This window comes from Typopeltis vanoorti, chromosome 12, assembly GCF_054136105.1.
Source record: "Typopeltis vanoorti isolate ZY-2024b chromosome 12, IOZ_Tvanoo_1.0, whole genome shotgun sequence".
NCBI classification, from domain to species: domain Eukaryota; kingdom Metazoa; phylum Arthropoda; class Arachnida; order Uropygi; family Thelyphonidae; genus Typopeltis; species Typopeltis vanoorti.
The window spans coordinates 60,874,138-60,901,686 of NC_143560.1; the positions used below are offsets into that span (position 1 = coordinate 60,874,138).

The following is a 27,549-nucleotide window of genomic DNA, read 5'->3' on the forward strand; positions in this document are numbered from 1 at the left end:
CATTGCATCCCATCATTACTTACCAAATCTCAAAACCTTACACTTTGCAACATTGCAACTATTCAAAAAGAAAAGAAATAGTGTTGGGTTTAATATCTACTTAATTTATATTCAAGTCCTCTTGTAAGGCCATAACATCCACTTGACTCTGTATAGCTTTCCCCAGTTTTGCATCATCTGAAAACAGCTGCAGATCACTAGTTAAACCCATTCCAATATCATTAACATACAAACTGAACAACAACGGTCCCAAACTGACCCCTGTGGTACACCACTAGTGACCTTCCTCTTTCAGGATACTGCACCCACATATACAATTTTCTGATACCTATCTAACAGCCAGTCACTAATCCAACTCAGAAGTCTGTTAACAGAGTTAACAGCAGTATTCTCTGTGGTTATCAGCATGAGTTTGTATATGGTAGATCATGTTTCTGTATCCTACTTCTCACCAATCTCTCCAGTACCTTCACCACAACTCCAGATATACAAATTGGTCTATAATCTGAAGCTACGGTCTTATCACCACCTTTATGCAGTGGAACAATTTTATCCTCCTTCGACTCCCTTGGGACCTATGCTATTGCAAGACTCTTATTATCTTATTATTCCAGGGAATTTGCAGTAGCATTAGCTACTGCAAATTCCCTTAAGATGTGTGGCAATATGTCATCAAGCTTATTTATTTCCTCAAATATCTCTTGCTCATACACAATTAAGCCATCCTCTCCTATGTCCTCTACACTTAAGTTCCTCATGATTCCACCCTAATCAGGATGAAACACCCTAATAAATTGACCTTATAAATTTCTGCTCATACTGCACTTTTGTTTTTCTTACTGAGTCACTCTCCTGGCATGTTCTTTATACTCTTCATGTAACTGATTATTATCATTATTCATCTTGTACTTCCTCCAAAGTGCCTTTTTCCAGACTTTATGCTTAAGCTCCATATTCATCCATTTTACACCTACCTTCTTCAGCCTTTTGGCTGAATGAGGTAGCTGCAAAATGGATGAATGATGTGAAATGTGTGATGAAAAAAGAAATACCCACAAAACTATGTTGGTGTTTCTTTGTTATGCAACATTTATTTCCTTATCACTCAACTCCTCGTTCCATGTTATAGTTTCGAGCTGTCTCCTAAGCTTGTCATAGTCACCTGTCTTGTACTTCCACATATATCCTTTCATCACAGAAGTCTGCATATGGCTAGCCACAACCCAGGTGATCACTTCATGATAACTCTCACCAACTGGAGGAAAATGTGAAAACCTACTCACAATTATATCCTCTGATGAAATTACTCTATACTTACTCAGGCCTTGAACACACTCAATCCTTGCATGCCCTCCTTCACGTGCTGCCTGAGATAGTTGTCAGATAGCAGGTGAAGGAGGGCACGCGAGTTTACAGCTAACTGGTCTGGGTGGATAATATTCATTCTCCAATAGGCTGTTCATCCCACTATTGGCATGCTGTTAGAGAATGAATATTTTCCACCCAGTCTCATGAAGATAAGTGAGAACCTGAACTAGCCTATTATGAGTGGGATTTTATCATGATTGGGATAATTATCTCTCAAGAAATTCATTTTCCTTATACCCAAATGCTATCACTTCATTCCAATATACCATCATCATAATTGAAATCACCCATAATAATTACCATTCCTTTGTTCACTAATCCAAGTTGTTTATACATTTCTTCATCACCACCCTCCACATTCCCTCGCCAATAGCAACATTCAACGAAATATGTCTTTCTGTCAACTTCCACATTAAATCACACAGCCTCATAACCATTGCCGCTATTTCCCTCTTTCATGTCTACCTTATATGGACATACTTCTCCTACTATCATCAGCAGTACTCCCTTCTTGTCCTTTCTATCCTCGTGAAAAATATTGTATCCTTCCATTTTTATTCCTGTTAGAATATCATCTTCAATTAACCATGTTTCACTTATTTGAATGATTTTGGCAAGAATAAACTTAATCAGTGAAACCATTTCATCTCCCTTTTTTCTGACACAGTAATTCATTTTTAGGTCTATAACTAGTCCTATCCAAGCCACTTGTTGGTTGTGATTTCCCCACCACACCAGCCCAATCACCTTTATCACCACTTATCACATATATCTACTCAGTCTCAACTGCAATATACTCCATCTTCATACATGCATTCACTGCCATTTTCAACATCCACTCTACCTATGCAATGTCTCCGTGTCCACCCAGGCTCCCTCTCCCCCCGTTTCCTCTTGCATTCCCGTTCTATCTTCATCTCTCACACTACTACTGTTTCCACTGCCAAACACTTCTGTCTCTTCAATACCACTCTAATGATTTTTCCCATCATCTCTTTCTTCTGATCTCTGGCACACATCACACACTATGATGTGAAATATGTGATGTAAAAGAAACACCCACAAAACTATTGTCAATAAATTGTTTAATTCAGCAACAAATGGGTACATAAAGACGATGCAAAATAAGAGGTCAAAATGAGACCATCATAGTGCCTCAATAGTGAATGTGGTTGCCCCTCAGAGCAATAGAGCACTCTATTGCAATGAGGGGCAACTCTATTGCTTTCATACTGTTGGTTATTGGTTTCTGGTCTCAGGAATGTGGAATATGAGGACAAATTGAGAGAATGCAAATTACAGAGCCTAGTGGATAGAAGGGAGAGGAGAGACATGATCGAGACATATAATATAATTACCAGATTAGCGTGGATTAGATTTTTCATAGAATATCTGGAGACTGGGGAGAACGAGAGGCTATCCCTGGAAGCTGCATAACATGGGTATAAACAAGGGAGGTGAGAAGTAGATGTTTTGCACAGAGAGTGGTGGGTGATTATAATGCATTGCCTGAGAGTGTGGTGAGTGCAGGGACAGTGAATACATTTAAGTTGAGGTATGATGAGCTATGCATGTAAGAGTGGATATTAATGATAATATTGTTTATAATAATCTCAGGAGCTTAGCTGGTAATAATAACAATTGCTCCTACAAAGTTCTTCTAAGTCCCTCAAAGTTTTGAGGAAGAAGGAGATGAGAGCAGCAACATATCTACCTAGGACATCCAAAACATGCTCAACAGGATTAAGGTCATTTACTCATCTGTAAATGACTCCCCCCCCCCACCATTGATCTCAGGTCCAGTTGCTATGATGCCTAGATCATTTCAAACATTCTTTCCTGTGGTGTGGGGGGGGGGGGATAGGGACACAAAGACTACCGGCTGCTTAGCATACAGATCACCAATGTGATCACCAACCTGGCTGGCTAATCCATTCCTACAATAGTCTCTTCTTGAAGATGTTGGTCCATGAGCTTAGCTTGATGAGGATAAGCATTACTGTCTTGTAGGATAACTGACTGCTCCATAGCACCAGCATACAGACAAACATAGCGGGCCAGGACCTCATCTCTATAAGATGCAGCATTCATGTTCTCCTAGGAAGCACATACAGGTTGATGTGTGTCCACCCGAGATGCCTCCTCAAACAGTCACACTACCTCCACCATAAGTGTTCCTCTCAAAGATATTAAAAGGAGGATAATGTGTCCCTGGTTTTCTCCAGATCAGAGCATGCCTGGTATTGCTTTGTAGAGCAAATGGACTCATCTGTAAATGACTTCCCCCCAAATTGATCTCAGGTCCAGTTGCTATGATGCCTAGATCATTTCGAACATTCTTTCCTGTGGTGTGGTGTGGTGGGGATAGGGACACAAAGACTACCGGCTGCTTAGCATACAGATCACCAACGTGAAGCCTTCTGCATACAGTGAAAGCAGATACCAATGTTCCTATAGCCAACACAAGGTTATATCTGATTCAGGGTAGAACTTCTGTTTCAGCAAGCAGATAATTGGAGATATCAGCCACCCACTGTGGTTGTAGCACCTGTGGTTTTCATTCAACTGTATCTCACTGTTCGTGATTACTGAAATTGGTTCCACAGTCTGTGAACCAGACTCACATGCAATCATCTGGCTACCTCCACCTTACTTTGGTCAGCCTCTATGCTTACAATAACTTACCACCTGAATTCATTAGGTAATGATGTCATGCAGTCATATCACGCTTGGAATCGCCGAACTTTATATAGTTTCTATATTCGGCATGAAACTCTTTGAGTTTCTTATTTGGCTAAAAAACGATATGGAATGTAATATCCCTTGACTTAAACAAGAAGAAAACCAGTTGCCTCCCTGTTTAGCATTTATTGATTATGAAAAAGCATATGACTCCATCAAAACAAATACAATAATCAAGGCACTTCAGAATTAGAAAGTTCCTGGAGAATAGACCAACCTCCTCCAGGAAATATATTGCACTGCAACAATCCAACTTCGCACAAGTAGCAATAGAATACTAATTGAAAACGGTGTCTGACAAGGAGACTATCACCCAAAGTCTTCATAGCTGTCCTTCAGGAAATATTTAATAATATAAACTGAACAAACTTTGGTATAAATATTAATAAAACTTAACAAACCTAAGATATATAGGTGACATAATTTTTGCAAACACCCCATAAGACCTTAATATAATGATAGAAGATCTATATAATGAAAGCAGAAAAGTTGATTTAAAAATAAACAGAGAAAAAACTAAAATCATGTTTAATCATTTTGTAGTACCAAAAAATATAATAATAGAAAACTATTTCTTAGAAAGAGTCTCTTCATACACATACTTAGATCATCTCATTGATCTAAACAGTGGACTCCATAAGGCAATAAATAGAAGAGCTCAACTGGACTGGAGTGCATTTGGAAAATTGAAAAGTATTTTTTCGAAACAAGAATGCAAGGGAGATATTCAGTTGTTTGCAGATGATGTGAAGCTGGGAAGGGTTATTAGTAATAGAGCAGATGTGGTAGCCCTGCAAGAGGATTTGAATAAGCTAGACAGATGGGCAAATGACAGGGGGTTTCGGTTTAATGCAGCAAAATGTAAGGTCTTGAGGATTGGGACACATCGATGGGATGCTGCATACTCTATTGGAGGAGCTATACTGGAGGAAGTAGAGTTCTGGGGTTGATTATTCATAGAAACCCGAAATTCAGGGGACATATTGCAAAGGTGGTGAAGGTAACACAGAGGATTGCGGCAATAATTAGAAGGACGCTGACCTGCAAAGATAAAAAAGTTATCGTTCCATTGTATAAGACCCTGATCAGACCACACTTAGACTATTGTTCTCAGATTTGGTCCCCCAGGATTTGAAGGGGATAAATTAACTGTGGAAATGGTACAAAGGCAGATAACAAAGATGGTTTCAGGACTGTACAATGTTAATTATGAGGATCGGCTGAGGAATGTGGACTGCAGAGTTTGGTGGATAGAAGGAGAAGTGATATGACTGAGACTTTTAAACTATTGAGAGGTGGTTACAGGGTTGACACTGGGGAGTTCTTTTGCTTGGTTGAACAGTGGGAAGGAGTGATGACAAGGGGCCATCCCTGGAAGTTATGGAAGGAAACTGTGAGCAAGAGGGTGAGGAGTGGTTTCTTTGCATGGAGGGTGGTTGAACCATGAAATGTACTGCCTGATAGAGTGGTGAGAGCGAGAATGGTCAATGAGTTTAAGGAGAAGTACGATAGACTTTGTGTTTCCTAGGAGGGATCTCCCGCAATGAGTCTTGATAGATTTTGTGTTTTCTAGGAATTACCTTCTGCGATGAGTCTTTTGACTCCATGGAGGCCTAAATAATAATAATAATTAAAAAAAAAAAAAGAATGTCCCACTCTGCTTAAAAAGGAAGACATATTAGGTATCCTGTATATAACTAGTGTATTCTTCCAGTCATCACATATGGTAGTGAAACTTGGTCTCTGACAAAAGCACTGCCAAATAAACTAGCAACAAATCAAAGAAAAATAGAAGGGCTGATGCTAGGCATCACATTAAAAGATAAAAAATGAAACACCAGGATAAGAAGCCAGACTCGTATCACTGGCATCATTCTTCACCACAAGCAACTACAATGAAAATGGGCAGGACATCTATCCAAAAGAGCAGACGAGTGATGAACCACCATACAAACAAAATGGATTCCAAAAGAAGGGAAATGAAGCTGAGGACATCCTAAAAGAAGATGGGACAATGAGGGAGTACAATTTGTTAATGCATGGAATGAGTTTGAAGTACGAAGTGAATTGTATGGGAGAAATGGACTGCATTGGAGTGGTCATGGTGTGTGTGTCATTTCGAGAGACTGTTGCTGGAAGGTAGGATCGGATCAAGTGGGAAGTGATGTGGAAGAGCAGGAGAGTATGACAGGAGAGATCGTAGAGATGGTTATAAATGAGGAAGTAAGTGGCATGAGTATGGAAAATGAAAGAATGGGTGTGCAAGATGAACAGGGAAACGGGGAGGCTCAGGGTGGACAGGGATACACAGTGTGAGAAAGCTGGATGCTCCAAGAGGATGTGAGAGCATGTAGACAGGAAAGGAATGGAATGACCTGGAATCAAGAGGAAACAGTTGGAATTGAAAACGATTCTAAAATGAATAAGCAGAAAAGGAAATGGCCCCAGTCGAGCATGGAGAGATCACATCAAATGAGTGTTATCAGTGGAACTAGCTGTAGATCCAGAAATGAGCTGCTGTGTTTATATACAAATGCTGCAAGTGTAAGAAACAAGGCAGATGAAATGGTTGTACTAATTGAGTCTATTCACCCAAAAATTGTTGGAATAAGTGAGACATGGTTAGATGAGGATGACATATGGACAGGAATTGAGATTGAAGGATATGATGTGTTTCATGAGGATAGAAAGGGTAAAAAGGGAGGAGGGAGTGCTATTGATGATAGAGAAAGAGTTATGTCCATACAAAGTAGAGATGCAAGAGGGAAATACTGCCAGTTGTTTTGAGGCAGTATGGTGTGAGATAGAGGTCAATGGAATCAAATACTTGGTTGGATGTTGTTATAGACCAGGAAATGTGAATGGTAGTGACTATGAAATGTATAATTAAATTAGCCAAGCAAATAAGAAATGAGTGATCATTATGGGCAATTTTAATTATGGCAATATAGACTGGAATAATGAGATAGCAACTGGAAGTAGAGAAAATGAGTTTCTTGAGTTTTTGATCTCGGGGCAGAGCTGACTACTACCGGGTGCGTCCCCAGGTGGCGGATCGGGGAACAGCCTTCAGATATGGAGGCTAGCTGCGATATAAGCAGAGCAATCTGGCGAATAAGCAGCCGTGGACCAACAGCGACTGTTGGAAATGCCACAAGCTATCAGGGCATGGGGGAGCAGAAGTGGCAACTCTGTTTCACTTAAAACCTCACAAAGCCCAATGACAACTCGGTGACATGGCGAGTAGTGCCGCCATTAAATAAGCACCTGCTGGGGTCACTGCCCCTGACATTGGGAAGCAGCATTGTCAGTATGACACAAGGTTGAAGCCAAATGATGACGGAAAAGCTTGTGATCAGAGATTTGCAGATGGCAATATGATTATATTGTGTACGTCTGTAATACTGCAGAGCAGAAAGCAAACGGAGAAACTACTGCTCTACCTATCTCCAGAACAACCACCATGGCGAGCAAACCCTTACAATTGGCCCCAAGTTCCCGGCGTCCCTTAAATGGGACAGGGGTGCGAAGAACCTCCGAGCTCAAAATGGTGTCCACTTTTAAAATTGCAACTTGAAATGTCAGAACTCTGTATGAAGCTGGCAAATTAAGAAATGCCACAAGAGAAATGAAGAGGCTGGGCATCCGGATATTGGGAATTTGCGAGACAAGATGGCCAGGATCTGGAAAGTGTCAACAAGATAATACGACAATGTATTACTCTGGGAATGATGAAAACAAACATCGACATGGTGTAGCTGTAATAGTAGATGAAGAAATCAATAAATCAGTAATAAATTGGATTCCATTTTCTGAAAGGATAATGCTGTTACAACTTAAGGGAAACCCCATTAACATAAATATCATCCAAGCTTATGCACCCACAGCTGACAAAAGTGAAGAAGATGTTGAAGAGTTTTATGAACACCTAAAAGAGATTAAAAACCTAACAAAGAAACATGATATAAACATAGTGATGGGTGACTTCAATGCAAAAGTGGGAAGAGGGGGGTGATGGAGAAATTGTTAGCGAACATGGCTTAGGCACCAGAAACGACAGAGGAGATCGCCTAGTTCAGTTCTGTCAGGAAAGATCTAACAATAGCAAATACCCGGTTTAAACTTCCACCCAGAAGACTGTACACTTGGAAATCGCCTCAAGATAACCAACATAACATTGTCAGAAATCAAATTGATTATATGCTGATAAATAAAAGATTCCACAGTAGTATAAAGAGTGCAAAGACTTATCCTGGAGCAGATATCTCATCAGACCACAATCCCATAGTTGCAGAAGTACGTCTTAGATTAAAATCAGCTAAAAAAATCACAAAAGAAGAAAAAGAAAATTGATGTAGAAAAACTGAAAGACCCGAACATAAATAAAAGTGCCAAGACACAGCTTAACCTGCAATTACAACAGATTAACACAGAAGAAAATAAAAGTGTGGAATCTCTTTGGAATAGCTTAAAGAATGCCATCGTAACAACAAGTATTGAAAAAGTAGGTTATGTGAATAATATAAAACAACAGGAATGGATGACAGATGAGATTCTTTCTCTTACTGATACAAGAAGAATGTACAAAAACAAAGACCTTGCCAGGTATACAGAAAAATATAACATCATCAAGAAAAATATAACATCATCAAGAAAAAAATAAAAGAAGCCAAGGAAAATTGGATGAAAAATTTATGTACTGAAATTGAACTGCTTCAGAAGAAACATGATAATTTCAATCTGTATAAGAAAATCAACGAAATTTCTGGAAAACTGAGGAAAAAGCAAATAGTGTCTCTAAGAGATGAAAGTGGAAAAATATTGCTAGAAGAAGAGAATAAAGCACAGATTTGGATAAAATATGTAACAGAACTTTTCAATGATACTAGACAGAAGCCTATAAATATAAAAGATAACATTCAAGGACCAGCAATCATGAAATGCGAAATAGAGAATGCTATACGAACAAGTAAAACAGGAAAAGCCAGTGGACCAGATGGTGTGCAAACAGAATTTTTAAAATTAATAGAACCAGATAACATCAAACTTCTTGAAAAACCATTTAATAAAATATATGAAAGTGATGAATTTCCATCAGATTGGCTCAAATCTACATTTATCACTGTCCCAAAGAAACTCAAAGCGAATTCCTGTGGTGACTTCTGACTTATTAGTCTAATGAGCCAAACATTAAAAATATTTTTGAAAGTAATTCAGAATCGTATTTATAGAAAAAATGAAGAAACTCTAAGTGAAACACAATTCGGCTTTCAGAATGGTTTTGGTACTAGAGAGGCCCTTCTCTGTACCCAAATATTGATACAAAAATGCATAGAAAAACAGAAATCTGTCTTTATGTGTTTCATAGATTTTGAAAAAGCATTCGACAAAGTCAGACACACTAACTTAATAGAAGTCCTTCAGCAAATAAGGCTAGATGAACAAGACATAAGACTAATAACAAATCTGTATTGGAATCAGTCAGCTACCGTTCAATTAGACAACATTACCACCAGTGATATTAACATCAAAAGAGGAGTGAGACAAGGATGTGTGCTCTCACCACCCCTGTTCAACCCTGGAAAGATTGTTAACAACCTTCGATACGCAGATGACACCATGCTAATTGCAGATAATATTATGGATCTCCAAAAACTCATTGACAGAGTATACATAGAAAGCCAAAGAATGGGAATAAATATAAACATCAACAAGACAAAATACATGATCATCAGCAAACATCCAGCCTCATCAATGAAACTGACACTCAATGGGAAAAATATTGATCAAGTGTCAAGATATAAATATCTTGGTTGCTGGCTTAATGAACGGTGGGATCCAGAAATAGCTATAAAGACAAGGAATGAAGTTGCTTGGCAGTCCTTCATGAAAATGAGAACACTATTCTGCAATAAAGACCTAAACATGGAAGTCAGATGCCGAATGCTGAAATGCTAAGTGTGGTCTATTCTGCTCTATGGAGTTGAAACATGGACATTGAAGGTGACAACCATCAAGAAAATCGAAGCCTTTGAGATGTGGCTATACAGAAGAATGCTAAAGATATCATGGACAGAAAAAATTACCAATGAAGATGTCTTAAAATCCATTGGCAAAGCTAAACATCTTGTACAAATAATCAAGAAACGAAAAACATCATGAGAAACAGCAAATACCAACTTCTACAAACTATTTTGATAGGAAGAATTGGTGGCAAAAGAACTAGAGGAAGAAAAAGAATATCATGGTTTGACAACATCAAGACGTGGACAGGAAAGAGCAGTGCACAACTGCTCAGATTAGCACAAGAGCGCAGTTTGTTCGCTAAGATGGTCGCTGACCTTCGATAGAAGATAGCATAATAAGAAGAAGAAGAGTTTTTGAGGGATAACTATCTCAGACAGTCTATAACAAAGGACACACGAGGATTGAGGGTCTTGGATTTCGTCATCTCATAAGAGGATGTAATTATAAATGAAGTGTCAAATCACCCACCAATTGGTGAGAGTGACCATGAGGTGATTACCTTAGTGGTTGCCAGCAGTGTGAGGACCGACCTCTGTAAGAAAAGGGTATATGTGAACTACAAGGGGGGGGGGTATGAAGACCTCAGGAGACAGCTTGCAGGTGTAGCATGGAATGAGGAGTTAGCTGGAAAAGAGATCAAGCAGCTTGGGGGATTTTCAAAAACTATCTAGTAGATGCAATATCTAAATGCATTCCAAGGGCGAGAAGGTTAATAAGGTAGGTGTGAAATGGATGAATAAAGAGATTAAGCATGTGACACAGAGAAAAAAGGCATTATAGAGGCAGCATAAGAGAAGTGGAAATAACCAATTCCATGAGAACTACAAAGACCAGGCAAGGTAGGTGACTTGGTTGGTGAGGGTGGCTAAAGAGAGGTATGAACAGCAGTTGGCTAATGAAGACAAGAAGAATCCTAAGGAGTTCTTTCGATATGTAGCCAGCAAAAGAAAGAATAATTATGGAAGGATGACATTGATTGGAGAAAATGGTATAAAGACAGCTGTTGCAGAAGGTGTGGTGGAGATACTTAATGAGTAGTTCAAAGGTCTATCTATCTTGTGAATGTGACTTCATGGAGACATTCAGAACAGTTGATGATGGGGAAGAGAGACTGACTGTAAGTGAGCAAGAGGTGTATGGGAAATTGAGCAAACTTGATGTTAATAAGGCTGTGGGACTTGATAATATATCACCATGTATTCTGAAGGAATGTACCAGGGAGTTGACATCTGCCTTGACAAATCTTTTTAATATGAGTCCTACACTGGGTCGAGTTCCAAAGGAGTGGAAGGAGGGCAAGATTGTGCCACTTCATAAAGGAGGTTATAGAACTCAAGCATCAAATTATAGGCCTAACTGTCTGTCAGTTGGTGTGGTTAAGTTGTTGGAGAAGCTTGTGGGAACTAGGATCCAGAATTGGGTTGACAACAATTGTATCATCTTTGATGGACAGCATGGATTTGCTATAGGTCATGTTTTAGTAATCTACTTACTTATTATAATAAGGTGACTGCTTCCATGGACAGAGGAGAAGGATACACAGTAATATACTTAGATTTTGCAAAGGTTTTTGATAGATTACTGCATGATAAGTTGATAGTCAAACTGGAGTGGATGGGGTTGGATATTAGATTGGTGCATTGGATTGGAGACTGGCTGTCTGATAGGTATCAACAAGTTGTGTATGGGGGAGCGATATCCAGGAAAAGGAAATTTACTAGTGGTGTGCCTCAGGGTTTTAGAGTCATTGCTGTTTAACTTGTACATTAATGATATTGGTGAAGATTTGAATGGAGATATTCAGTTATTTGCGGATGATGCAAAGTTGGGATGAACCATGAAGAGTAGAGATGTTGTGGCCTTACAAGAAGACTTGAATAAATTCAGTGATTGGGCATGGAAATGGGGATGCGAGTTCAATGTTGCAAAATGTAAGGTTTTAAAATTTGGAAAACAAAGATGGGATGTAGTATTTATGCTTGGTGAGGATATATTGTCAGAGGTGGAGGAAATAAGAGATCTGGGGGTGATAGTGGATAAGGATCTCAAATTAAGGAGACACATAGCCAAAATTGTGAAGACAACACAAAGGCTTCTGGGAATGATGTGGAGGACACTGACTTGTAGAAATAGGGAGATTCTAGTTCCATTGTATAAGGCTTTCATTAGGCTGCACATGAACTATTGTGCCCAGATCTGATCACTGGTTTTCAGAAGGATGAAGAGATGTTGGAAAGGGTCCAGAGGCGACTGACTAAGGTAGTTTCTGACCTCTGGAATGTCGAGTAGGAGAAACGATTGAGAAACAACTTGCAGAGTCTGGTGGACAGGAGGAGGAAGGGAGATATGATAGAGACCTACAAGTCATTTTGGAAGAGAACTGGCCATATGGATCAAATATATCAAAAATATATGCTTCATATTAATATAATTTATTCTATAATATCTAATGGTTATCCTATTTATTCTATAATATCTATTGACATCAACGGACACTTCGCATCCATGTAATTATGGACGTATATACACGTCCAGGCCAGTACATTGGTTAATATACCACATTTCAGGCAATGCACTATACTCACCTACAATTCACCAAGCAAAAAAATCCTGCTCTTCACTAAATAATCAGATATAGCCCCCTTATTCTGTTTCTATTCTATGAAAAATCTATTCTGTATTGATCTAGTACAAACATCCTCACAAAATGTATGTCTGAATCATTATCATCCCTCTTCTTCTTATCCACTAGATTCCATAGGTAGAATTCTCTCCATCCAGTAAGAGGCTCCCAATATTTCGTATATTACAGACTTTTGCTAATGTTCTTTCACTGGAAAAGTGACCCTAATATAACAAGTCAAGTCATTAACATCAATAAAAATAAACTGTATTAAAGGCTCTGCAGTTCAGTCAATAATGCTCTCAAGTTGGAAAGACATGGGTTTTACTCCTGTGCAGATGTAGAGACCCTTCGTGAGGTCTTTTTAACTGAAGTTGAATTAGCCAGTCTCAAACAGAGGTGTCAGGGATTTTCCTTCACACAACTCAGGCTTAAGTTTTTTTTTTTGTTTGTTCTTTTTTTCATTTCTGAAAGAAAGAAAAACCAGCCAGAATACAAGCAAATGATATATACAACAAAGTGAATATAGGATTAACCATCATATCACAGCATTGATTAGGTTTCTATGAAGCCAATTCACTTGGCTGTGATATGACACTGAGCCTAACATGTAAGGGAAAGATTAAGATAAACTTTCATATCAAAAGTCAACAGAAAATATTAACATAACAAGATAATGCATGTTTTTGAAACTCATAATAAGATAAGATATTTAGTTACCTTGCAACAGCTTCACTATAGACAAAACCTGCAGAGGATCTTTTTACTATTTCAAAACAGAGATCAGCACCCTCCATACTGTATAAGAAATTATATTCAATATTAATCTACAATTATAATAACTAAGTTAAAATTACAAATTAGACATAAAGAAAGAAGGAATGATCCTTTCTTTTAGTGTTACACGGTGATCAGCATTCATTTTAGAAATTATGGACTTTACAACCGTGTTATAAATAACTCTTTTAATATCCCGATGTTTCAATCTTCATATCAAGGTCATTATCTGGAGCATATACAAATACAGGTATTCCTCAATTAACGTGGTTAATTAATCCCTCGATGTTACCGCGTATATCAAAATCATGTTAATCAATGGTAAAATGTACAATTCGTACCTGATCAATTACTGTACTAATTGTTCGTTTTATATGGTACTCTTTTAGGAAAGATAAAAAATGAATGCAAAGTAAATGTTTAATAAATACTTGTACCTACATTAGTTACTGCAATTTTTTTTTATCAAAAGAAGTTATAAAGAGTCATTTGAACAGTTTTAGTTTTTTTCTTATCGGCATAAATTCTATGATAACAAGCAAAATGACTCTTCAAACCTCAGCAAACAAGCATTCTTCGATTAACATCTGGATCCATATCCATTACTTGCTGCTTAAGCAATTCTGCGAAATATTCCATCCAGTTCTTTGACTGTTATTTCCTTTGGAACATCTTCACATTCAATTTGTTCATTGTCTTCATATGTGCGTTGTTCAATTTCAAGAAGATCATTGTCACTGAAATCTTTTGAATTTGAATCCAATAATTCTTTAACATCTTCTGCATCAACACCATCAAAATCGAGATCTTCACCAATTGCAACGATTTCTTTGACCACGTTGTTCACAGGATTTTGAAAACAACCTAAGTCATTAGCGCATTCTGGCAGAAGGTTTTTCCAAACAGCTTTCATGCAACTAGAAGACACTTGCTCCCACAAGTCACAAATGTTCTCGATTGCATGTTTAATGATAAATTTTTTCCAAAATTCGTGGAGAGTAATCGCATTTTCTCCCGTTGTTGTTCCTACTGCCTTTGAGAATGTCTTTTTAAGAAAATAGGCTTTGAAAGTTGCAATGATGCCCATGTCGATGGGTTGTAGCAAAGATGTATTTGGTGGGAAGAATAAAACTTTCACATTCTCACAGAGATCATTAAGAGGATTTGGATGACCACGAGGCTGCTAGCCTCGTGGCGTGAGCATGATTTTGCATAGTCAATTTAAAGGCGCATTAATTAAAACTCTTGCCACGTATATCAAGGGATTGCTGCAATTAATTTCGCTGCGATAATCAAATCCACATTAAGCAAAACCGCGTTAAGCAAGGGATACCTGTATACAGGACAAGCTAAGTTACATTACATACAGTAAGCTAGAAAAACAATGAATTGATCACAAGTTATTCTACTGGCATGACCTCTAGTGAAAAAAATAAAAAATAAAAAAAATAAATAATAATTTATAAACTGCATCAACCTAAATTCTATTTATGATAACATGACTAAACCTTCTTTCTTACAGATAGTTTTCTTTCAGTAACAATGATATCCTATTTTTAGCATTATAATTGTTTTTGATTTAGGATCCTGGATTTTCTACAGTCCTGTTTATAGTTGCTCTTAGAGAGGAAGGTTCTGTGGGTCGAATATATGCCTTCCATATGTTTGGGATTTTTAGAACATCATTATTGTTCAGATTGGGGTGGTTGGTAATAATCTCACAGGCTTCCTTAAATTTGCATTCCTACCATGTTTTGGTGTGATGTAGACAACTAGTGCTTTTCCAGTCAATTCTATGTAAGGTGTTCAGGGCATGATCAGAAAGGCCAGCTTCACCATAATTATTATATTTAATGTGTCGTTTATGTTCTTTTTGTCTGATAGGAATTGTGTGTCCCGTTTCTCCTATATATGGTATGTTACAGGTGCAATAAATATGGTATACTCCAGGGTGGACCAGCGGAAGGAGTGGGTCTTTGGAAGAGTTGAGTAAGCTTTTTTAATTTTGCAGGAGGTTTAAAAGTGGCTTTGAGGTTGTATTTTTTTTTGTAGTATTCTGTTTATTTTATCTGATGTCCCTTTAATGTAAGGAATGGTTATAGTTTTATTGTAGTCTGGTTTGTTTTTTTATTGAGGTCTTGTAGAGAATTTTGTTAATAGTGTTTTGGCTGTACCCATTTTTTTGAAAAGTATTGCTAATAACTTTAAATTCGTCTTTCAGTGCCTGTTCACTGGAGCAAATCTTCAGAGCCCTGTTTTTTAGAGTATTAATGACATATTAATGGAATAATGATGTACAAGTGGCAGTGACAGCTAAGAGGAAGGCAAAGCAGAAGTGGGATGAGTCAAGAGTGGAAGAGGACAGAGAGGTGTACAAAGAGAGAAAGCAAGAAGCCAAGAGAGTTGTGGCACAGGTGAAGGCCATGGCATATCAAGATCTGTATGATCAATTAGAAACAAAGGAAGGACAGAGAAAAATTTACCAACTAGCAAAATGTAGAAATAAAGCAGCTAAGGACATCTTACATGTGAGGCAGATCAAAGATGCTGAAGGAAGAGTATTATGGAGGGATGTGGACATAAGAAACAGATGGAAAATATACTTTGAGGGACTTCTGAATGAGGAAAATGCAAGGACTCACAGAGGAGATGGGCAGCCTTCTGAGGGGATGGTGCAGAACATCAGTAGAATGGAAGTGACGGAGGCCATGAAGAGGACGAGGAATGGAAACGCGGTGGGCCCCGACAGAATTCCAGTGGAGGCATGGAAGGCACTGGGGGAAGAGGGAATTGACCTGCTGTGGGACCTGTTCATGAAAGTTTGCCAACAGGAAAATATACCCGAGGAATGGAGGGAGAGTACTCTTGTTCCCATCTACAAGGGTAAAGGGGATGCACAAGACTGTAAAAATTACAGAGGAATAAAGTTGATGTCCCACACAATGAAGATCCTAGAAAGGGCTCTTGATGGTAGATTGAGGGAGGAGGTGGAGATTGCAAAGGAACAATTTGGCTTCATGCCTGGTAGATCAACAACAGATGCTATCTTTGGGTTACGACAGATGATGGAAAAATATCGAGAGAAACAAAGGGAGCTGCATCTGGTATTTATTGATCTGGAGAAAGCATACAATAGAGTGCCAAGGCAAGAAGTCTGGAGGTGTCTGAGGGAGAAGAAGGTGCCGGAGAAATATGTCAGGTTGGTGCAGGAAACGTACAGAAATGTGAAGACAAGTGTTCGGACCTGTTTGGGACAGACAGAAAGTTTTCAAGTAACAGTTGGCTTGCATCAAGGGTCAGCATTAAGTCCATTTCTGTTTAATATTGTGATGGAGGTGGTAACAGAGGAGGTGAGAGAAGATGCACCTTGGACAATGTTGTATGCAGATGACATCTTGCTGTGTGTAGATTCAAGAGAAGAAGCGGAAACTAAACTGGAAAGATGAAGAAAAGTACTGGAAGAGAGAGGTATGAGACTGAGCAAAAGTAAGACAGAGTATATGTGTTGCGCAGTGGGCGGTGGCCAGGAGACAGACCTGGAGCTGGAAGGAAATGTCATCAGGAAGGTGAGAGACTTTAGATACTTAGGTTCGACAGTGGAAGAAGATGGAGGAGGTGAGAAGGAAGTGGGATGCAGGATACAAGCAGGTTGGAGGAACTGGAGGGAGATGGCTGGAGTGTTATGCGATAAGAGGGTGACGATCAATCTGAAAGGCAAAATTTATAGGACAGTAGTGAGGCCAGCTATGGCATATGCTATAGAAACTGTGGCCCTGAGGAAAAATAACATTAGCAGGATGGAAGTAGCAGAGATGAGAATGCTTAGGTGGATGTGCAGTGTGACCAGAAAGGATCATCTGAGAAATGACTATGTCAGGGGAACAGTGAAAGTTACGAACTTAGGAGCGAAAATACAGGAGGCAAGGTTGAGATGGTTTGGTCATTTGATGAGGAGGGAGGACGAATATGTGGGAAGAAGGGTCATGCAGATGGATGTGCAAGGAAGGCGGAAGCGTGGGCGGCCAAAGAAGAGATGGAGGGAGCTGGTAGAAGAGGACTTGAAGATGAAGAACTTGGATGTGGTGACAGCCCAAGACAGGAAGGTGTGGAGGAGACTCATAACAAACAGTAACCCCACTTAAGTGGGAGAAGCTGCAGAAGAAGAAGAAGAATGACACCTAGTTTTTGTGTTGGGTGGTGGTGGTGGTAGGAGTTTATGTGTATATATTGGCCAGTATGTGTCGTTTTCCGGTAAACAGTGAAGGAAAGATTGCCAGAAGGAAAACGTGTGATTAGTGTATCTAGAAACAGAAGTGTGTTCTGTTTTTCAATCTCAATTGTATGCGTTTGTGTTGTTTGTTTAGGTGGCTAAGGAATGTGTCTAGTATCTGGCAGCAATGGGACCAGATCGCGAAAACATCATCAATTATTAAAAGGATTTTAAAAAAAAGTTATTTATGACACGGTTGTAAAGTCCATAATTTCTAAAATGAAAGAAGGAATGAACACACATGAAATATAAAGTTCATAAAATCACCACATCACTTCCAAATGAAAAACTAAACTTCCTTCAAAATATTTTATTACTCCTCTCTTTTGCAATGCCTTTAACTTCTTATTTTTACAATAATAATGTCAGTTGTGAACAGTGAACTACCAGCATGTGCTGACACAAGTAACTGCAAATGAAAGTTAGAAATTGACATTTTGCTAATTTAAGTAAAATCTCATGTAATATCATGAGAAACTTCAAGTAGTACAGTGCAAATAATTTCCCAACTAGGCTAAGATATACTGATATATACTTCCTTTCTAAAAATATAAAAATATTTCTAAAAAGATTTTCATGCAAATATTTTGACCAGAATCAAACTGACCATGATGGGTGTATTAACATAATCACAAGGTGAAGCCAGAACAAACAATGTTAATCCTATTTACACAGTTGGACCATGTGCTGGAGCTACTTTGGTGGTTGCAAAATAAAATAAGATTACAATTAAAGTCACAATTAAATTAAGTAATTTGAGTGATTAACAAAATTTAGATAATTAATTGAATGATATAGCATTATCAAAAAAAAAAAAAAAAAAAAAGGGGGAGAGGCAAACTATTGCTTGTCATTTATGAGGATGAGATTCTTTCAAATCTTGGCAATACAGAGACAGTCATCTTAGTTTAAGTTTGGGTGGTGCAGAAGTGCTTTAGCACTCTGTAAAGTAAAAGACAAGTATTGGATCAGATGATATTGTGGTCAGTGTCTTCTCCATGCTGAACAAGGCAAGATTTTTCAAGTATATTGTTGTTGATATAAGATTTGTGTTCTTGTATACTTGTTTTTTGACAAAACATTGTGTTTGTCAAAAGTACAAAAGAAACCACTCGTGTGTGGCCAGTATGTGAGCATAAAAGATGAGCTAGGAATTGTTGTCACCTGGCTAAGCAACAGACAGAGAAATCTATACAGTCAACTATGAGTCTGAGTGGAACTCCTTCCTTAAGGATTTTTGGTAGGTAGGATATAGAAACACAGGGTTCTTCCAAAATGGATCTTCAATTTTTTTTATGATGTCTTCATCCTAACCGATTACTTCTTTGTTGAGTAGGGAATCAAGTAATACTTTATTATTTTCAGCATTTTTTTTTGTTGAACCCAAACCTTTCAAGCAAAGGATAACTTTAGTGGGTTCTGATGGTATTGAGGTGACCAATTCAGATGTAATAGTAGAATTACTGAGTGATCATTTTTCAAACATCTATCATCCAAGTGAGGATATCTCTGTACCTGTAGCAATAACTAATGTGAGAATTGAAGTTAAGAAATCAGAGGTACTTAGTATATTGCAAAATTTAAATGCAAACACTGCTGTAGGTTTAGATGGAATATCAGTTCAGGTGTTGCGTGAATGTGCAAAGGAATTGGCAACACCTCTTACTTGGTTATTTAACTCAAGTTTGAAGTCTGGTATGGTCCCTAGGGAGTAGAAGGAAGACAAAGTAGTTCCTTTGCATAAAGGTGGCTCTAAAACTACAATAGTTAATTACAGACCAACCACCATCTCGGGAGTGGTGGTAAAAGTATTGGAAAAGTTGGTTAAAGACAAAATTCAAGAATGGGTGGATCAGGATATGATACTCTATAGGGGCCAACATGGTTTTGTTAAAGATCGATCCTGCCTTAGCAATTTATTAACTTTTTATAATAGAATGACATCTGAGTTGGACAAAGGAAATGGCTACACAGTGATACTTCTGGATTTTGCTAAAGCTTTTGACAGGATACCCCATGGAATACTCTTGCACAAATTGGAGCAGATGGGGATGGATACTAAACTGGTGATATGGATAGGAGAATGGCTCAGGGAGAGATACCAGAAGTGGTGTATAGAAGAGCAGAATCCAGGAGGCAGGTGACCAGTGGTGTGCCTAAGGGCTCTGTACTTGGGCCATTGTTGTTTAATTTGTACATAAATGATATAGGAAATGGCTTAAAGGGAGATATTCAGTTGTTTGCCGATGATGCAAAGTTGGGTAGCGATAAAAAATCGAGCTGATGTTGAGAGTTTGCAGGATGATTTAAATAAGCTGGCAAAATGGGCAAAAGGTAACGGATGTCAGTTCAATGTGGAAAAGTGTAAAGCTATGCATTTTGCAATTAAAAGATTATCAGTTGTGTACTACATTGATGGAAAGGTACTCCAAGAGATTAATGAGGCTAGGGACTTAGGGGGTGTTGGTGGATAGGGAGATGGAGTTCAGGGGACACATCGCTAAGGTGTCCAAGATTGCACATAGGATTACTTGGTTATTGAGGAACACACTAACATCCAGAGATAAAGAGGTTATTATTCCCCTTTATAAGGCTTCCACATTTGGATTACTGTGCTCAGGTCTGGTCACCTGGATTCCTTGGAGATGAGGAGGTTGTGGAGAGGGTTCAGAGGACAGTGACTAAGTTGGTGAATGATGTAAAAAATGCTCCCTACATAGATTGAGAGCTTGTGGATTGCAGAGGTTGGTTGATAGGCAGAGAAGCAGGGATATGATAGAAACATTTAAATTACTAAAAGGTTTTTATAAGATTGATGCAGGGAAAATATTTCAGCTGTGTGATAGTGATGGAAGAACAAGAGGTCATCGCTGGAAATTAAGGAAAAGGTTGGTTAACAAGGGTGTGAAAACAAGATTTTTCACTTGGAGAGTGGTGAATGAGTGGAATGTGTTTTCCTAACTCAGTTGTGAGTTCTTCGTCTGTAAATGAATTCAAGAAGAGATATGATAGATATTGTTTTGATAGTTTGGGTCTCCTGCGGAGATATCCGTAATAATAATAATTTATGAAGAGTTTCACATTTCCAGCTTTTTTTTTTAATAAATCTCCTTGAATTCTTCATGTTTTAATACTTCCCTAATTTAAAGTTACAGAAATATACTTTCTATTAAGTTTGAGTTTTGAAATTTTTGGAAATTTTGCAGTTTAGGTACTGAAATACATGTCCATTTTTGTCCAATGCTGCAACAAAGTTTTTCATTAGATCTAGTTTAATATGCAGCAGTTGGAAGACATATCTATATGGTGTAAAACCTATTCAGGAAGAACACATTTTCTTGATATAATATTCTATCGTTGTTTTAGAAAGTTTTTTCATTTTTTACAAAGTAAATTATACTTGTAAAGAAATTATATTCCTGTCCAAAAGTAAAATTTGCAATGAAGTATATTCAGAACTAGGCTATCATATATGGAAGTTGCTGACTTTGCTTCAAATTCCATGCAAAGCAAAATTCATACCGAAGTGTATTTTATTATTATTATTAACATCTGACCTCCATGAATTCAGAGACTCATTGTGGGAAGTACACACTATCACACACAATGCTCATTTAACCATATCTATATTCACAACATTCAGGCAATGCATTCCACTCACCAACCACTCTCCGTGCAAAGAACCTTCTCCTCACTCCTCTGCTCATATCCTCCTTATACACTTTCCAGTGATGGCCACTTGTTCTATCCCAACCTCTTCCAGTCTATGAAAAATCTCCTCCATGTCAACCTGAGAACAACCCCTGACTAGCTTATATGTCTCAATCATATTCCTCCTCCTCTTCCTTCTATTAACGAGGCTTTGTAATTTACATTCTCTCAATCTGTCCTCTTACTCCACATTCCAAAGACCGCTGACCAGCTTTGTGAATTTTTTCTGGACTCTTTCCAAGATATACTCATCGCTATGAAAACCTGTGAACAAATCTGTTTGCAATAATCCATATGAGGCGTAATCATGGTGCCCTGTATAATGGCATCATAGCCTCTTTATTTCTGCATATCACGGTCTTCTGCATCATTGCCATTATCCAATGTGATGTCTTCACAACTTGTGCAATGTGGCCTCTTAATTTCAGGCTCTTGTCCACCACCACTCCCAGATCTCTCATATCTTCTACCTCCTTAAAGTTTCCCCACCAAGTATATACTTTGCACCCCATCATGGCTTACCAACTTTCAAAACCTTATGCTTTGCAACATTGAACTGACAATTCCACTTACTTGTCCATTCATGTAATTTATTCATGTACTCTTGTAAAGCCATAACATCTGCATTTTTGTATAAATATTATAGGCCAATATTCATACAAAATGAACAACAATGGTCCCAAAACTGACCCCTGCAGCACACCACTATTTCGGGATACTGCACCCCAAAAGTTCTGATACCTATCTGACAGCCAGTCACTGATCCAACTCAGAAGTCTGTTATCCAATCCCATCTGTTTCAATTTATTTAACAGCTTGTCATGTGGAAGTCTATCAAAAGCTTTTGTAAAATCCAAGTACACCACTGTATATGCATCTCCTCTGTCCAAGATATTTGTCACCTTGCTATAGTAAGTTAGTAGGTCATGATCTCCCTTCAACAAACCCATGCTGATAACCACAGAGAATACTGCTGTTAACTCATTTCTGTATCCTAGTTTTACCAATCTCTCTAGTACCTTCACCACAACTCCAGATATACAGATTAGCCTATAATTTGTAGCCACAGCCTTATCATCACCTTTATGCAGTGGAACAATTTTACCTTCTCTCCACTCCCTTGGAACCTGTCCCAACAATCTCTATATAGAAGAAATATAGTTGCGAAGATACTTCACATGCAAACTTTGTTTGCTAACACATGAAAAAAGGATTAAACATCACTGCATCATAAACAAAATATTCAACAATATTCTGTAAATCCTTCTTTCATGTTGCAAGACATGAAAGAAGGGTTTCATGGTATTAAAACAGGAAAGGTATTAAACAGACATGCCAAATGCTACTGCCAATTCTCTGAAATATTCCCTTAAGATGCATGGTGATGTCATCAAATCTTTTGCCTTATTGACATCAAGGTTATTTATTTCTTAATACCTCCTGCTCACTCACAATTAAGCCATCCTCATGAAATATATTCATGAAGATACTTATATTCATGAAGATACTTTGCATGCAAACTTTGCATACGCTTGGAAAAAGGATTAAAAATATATAATTTCTTGACAAATATAACGTGCTTTGAAACCAAGAGCTAAAAAACCCTCCAATCCAGGCTATTTAACAATCAGGTGATACACCTTTCTGCTAGTTATATATATATATATACTATAAGATATTTGCACTAATTCAGCCTCACTATCTTGCTGGGTCTATCTTCTGCTCTGATGACATTTTTATATGTTTGTCTAAGGGTTGTTCTGGTTCGTCCCATTCTCTGCTCAGCAGGACAGGCTATGCCTGCAGCCGTGTAAAGCTAATGCTGGGCATAAAGTGGGTTTTTGCCTGCCTCTGCATATGGTGTGGCTTAATGTGACAACAGGCTTTGCCTTTGGCTGTGAAGGGCTAACGTTTGGCACGATGTTTTGAATGGAACTAAGCGATGCCACAGCAGTAAAAGAAGCTCAACAAAAATGCAACGAAATCTACTTGAAGCAGAAAAAGCGATCAAAAGCCTGAAATGTGGAAAGGCAGGTGGGACAGATGATATATTCAATGAGAAATACTGAAATATGAAGGTATAAAAGTCTTACAGTGGCTACTTCAAATTTCAGAACGTCTAGTCAGAGAGCCAAATTCTGGATGATTCGAGTAGAGCTCAAATAGTACCTATCTGTTAAAAGGGAAATAAAACTGAATATGAGAATTACATAGGAAGTTTCCTATCGAGTGTTCTTGGTAAAAACTTATGCAACTCTATTTGAGAAAACATTAAGAAAAATTGTGGAAAGGAAGCTTGGAGAAGAACAAGCTGGATTCAGGTCAAACAGAGTGTCAGGATCAGATTTTCATAATTATGGGAATATAACAGGGATTGGTATTTAAGTTTCATAGATCTCTGGAAAAGGCACATAACACTGTGCAAAGAGAAAAGCTATTCAAAATGCTACAGTTCTATGGTGTAAATGGGACATTATATCAAGCAGTACATAATTTATATTTGATCTGTAAGTCAGCAGTTAGAATTGAAGGATGCAAAGGAATACTTTACATCCTTACAGTGGCTACACGGCAAATTTCAGAACGCCTGGTTAGACAGCCAAATTCTGGATGATTTGAGGAAAAGAAAAAAATAACAGTGGAGATAATATGCACTCTTGTTTCACACCAGGTGTGAAACAAGGGCGCATATTATCTCCACTGTTATTCATCATCTATATGGATTACATGATGAAGGAATGCAATATTAAATTTGATATCAAAAACATGAGATGTTAATCTCAGCTCTTTACTTTAAGTAGATCATGTTATACTTCTGGACAGATCTAAGTCAGGAGGATTCCCTGGATAAATAAATAACTGCTATAATAAATTTGGTATGAAATTCAGCAATAAAAAGACAAAGATAATTAAAATAAGCAGAAATATTGTAAACATCAACTGCATCTTGAATGGAGGATCTATAGAACAAGCAAAACATTTTGGCTATTTAGACACAAAACTCAGCGGAGATGGCAAATTATATATGGAAATGGATAACAGAATTACCAAAGCTAGAATGGTAGGAAGTCAACTGAATAAGTTTATATGGAATAAAAGTGAAATTAGTCAAAACACTACTAGCTATATTCAAGCTGATAGAAATTTCTGAAAAAAATTAAGGAAGTGAACAGATGATATTCATGGCAATATCATATTAAAAATTATGATATTGTTGTTAGCATTCAGGAAAGTGTTAGCAAAAAAATTTTTTGTATGCATGTTGTGTGCCAGATTAGCAGGGAAAAGGCCCAGAGGAAGACCAAGATTTAAGTAGAATGATATAGTCAAATGTACCTTAGAAGACAAAAATATAAGATCTGATAATATTGCAGTCTTGACAGATAACTGATAATAGAAAGTTAGTACTGATCTAATTTTTTGATGTAATACTATCATAATATCCTGTATACCCTATGAAGGTACATATTATTATTATCTGAGACCTTTACGGAGTCAAGGACTCATTGAGGGAGGCTATAAGTCACCCAAACCAGCTATCATACTTTCTCTTAAATTCATTCACACTAGATGCACTCACTACCCCTAAGGGAAAATTATTCCACTCACCCACAGCTCTCTGGGAGAAAAACCTGGCTCTTACCCCTTTCTTGACTGTGAACAAACTTAACTTCCATGGATACCCCCATGTTCTCTCCCCCACCTTCCATATAATGAAAAATTTCATCAGCTGAAATCCTATAACACCCATTCAAAAGTTTATAGACCTCTATCGTATCACCCCTCTTTCTCCTGTTAACCAGTCTGCAATCCACATACTTGCAATCTGTCCTCATAATCTAAATTCCATAATCTGGATATAATCTTTGTAACTCTTCTTTATACCCTTTCCACAACTTCTTTATCCCCTTGGAACCCAAGGGGATAAAGAAGTTGTGGAAAGGGTATAAAGAAGGGTATAAATAATCCAGGTGTGGTCTTATCAAAGCCTTATAAAGAGGCAAAATAACTTCCTTATCCTTACATGTCAAGGTTTGCTTCAACATCACAATTATCCTCAGAATTGTATTTGCAACTTTTACTATGTGACCTTTGAACTTCAAATTCTTATCCACCAATACACCAAGATCCTTGCCTCTTCAGTTTCTTGTAGCATAATCCCACTAATACAGTGGTCACCAAAGCGGGTCGATATGACATTGTTAGGGGTCGATTTGGGCTCAGGGGGTCGACAGAAAAATACAAGACATCATTGTATGGGTAATATTTAATTCGGTTAACTTGGATTACCTCCATGAAGAAAGACATGGAGGTAATGACAACGCAATTAAGAGTGAACTGTGGGATCAGTATCTCCATCTTACAGGTCCATGAATAGGACCTGTAAGATGGAGTAAGGTCATGAAAATAGTTACTGAGGCCTATCAAGTAGGCCAAAATGACGTATTTACCAATAAACGGATGTTGGTGGTTCCTGCCGGCCGGCGCAGTGGGAGCGAGATTGCAACATGTGCATGGTTCTTATTTACTGATACTTACAAGTATTTGATCCCAGTCTCATTTTTGCGCATTGACATACAAGTGAGCGTTAAAGTTCTAAAATTCATCAACATACATATTATAATTCAATCGTTATTCATTCATGAACCAAACTTCTCTATGTTGAAGAGTTGAGCAGTGCTGGTAGTAATACCAGTAGTTTATTAATATCACTAGTAATAATAGTGATATTACTAGTGATAGTAATAGTAGTAACAGTAATATAATAATATATACTTTATTGTATGTATAATATAGTAACTATAAAATACTGTAACTATAAAATAAACAATCTAAAAACTCACATAAGCATCTTTTTTTGCTTGTCCTATTATAATTACATAATAGTAAAATATAGGGGGTCGATAAAAAGTCAAGAACCTCTTGAAGGGGTCGACGGGCAAATAACTTTGGCGACCCCTGCACTAATATAACATGCTGCTGGAACTCTAATCATGCCAAAGTGCATAACTTTACACTTACTAACATTAAACTGATAGCCATTTTTGTTTGCCCAAATTTCCGGCCTATTCAAATTATTTTGTAATTGTTGAATATCAGTAGCATCCCTGATTGCCCTACCTATCTTCACATCATCGACAAACAATTGCACATCATGTTAGACCCTGCCTGATGTTGTTAATGTATAGATTGAACAATAATGGCCCAAGTACTGAACCCTGAGGTACACCACTGGTTACCTTAAATTTGGCAGATTCACACCCACTGTATACCACTTTTTGATATCTGTCTGTCAACCAACCCCTGATCCAAGTCAAGAGATTATATTCCAATCCCATATTCTCCAGTTTATGCAACAGCCTTTCATGTGGTATCCTATCAAATGCCTTAGAAAAATCCAACATTATCATAGTGTATCCATTCCCTTTTATCCAACTCGGCCATAATATTGTTATAAAATATGAGGAAATTGCTAAAACATGACCTTCCTTTAGTAAACCCATGCTGTTCCTTGCAGAGTATAGCATGTTTGTCTACCCATTTCTGTATGCAAGTTCTTACCAACTTTTCTAAAATCTTCACTACCACACTCGAGATACTGATAGGTCAGTAGTTAGACATCAGTTTTTTTTGCACCACCCTTGTACAATGGAACTATCATACATTCCTTCCATTCCTGAGCTGATTCAAGCTATACAAATGTGTGAAAGGCCTAGCCAATTCGGCTGAACATTCCATTAGCAAACGGGCAGATATTCCATCTGTCCCTATTGACAAATTCTTATCCAAGTTATGCAACAGCTCTTCAACCTCATTTTGAGTGCTCACTTTGCTATGACACTCGATTGATATATCTTAGCAAAGTGAGCACTCATTAGCTGAACAATTTTCTTAGCTTCCGACACTTGAGTACCATCTGCATTCAATAAAGTTATTCTTCCACATTCATATCAGGAATTTGATGATGGTGATGATGAAACATTCAATAAATGTCAAACTTATCTTATTAGTGATCTTTTCCATAATACAT

At 37.8% G+C, this 27,549-nt stretch overlaps 1 protein-coding gene across 1 annotated transcript in view; it reads right to left on the reverse strand.

Moving 5' to 3' along the window:
* LOC150100826 (peripheral plasma membrane protein CASK-like) overlaps positions 1-27,549 on the reverse strand; it is a 710,225-nt gene that overhangs the window by 627,194 nt on the left and 55,482 nt on the right. Inside the window, exon 4 of the mRNA XM_090401913.1 lies at positions 13,481-13,558. Coding sequence (XP_090258039.1) covers positions 13,481-13,558 — 78 coding nt within the window. The remainder of the gene's footprint in view (positions 1-13,480; positions 13,559-27,549) is intronic.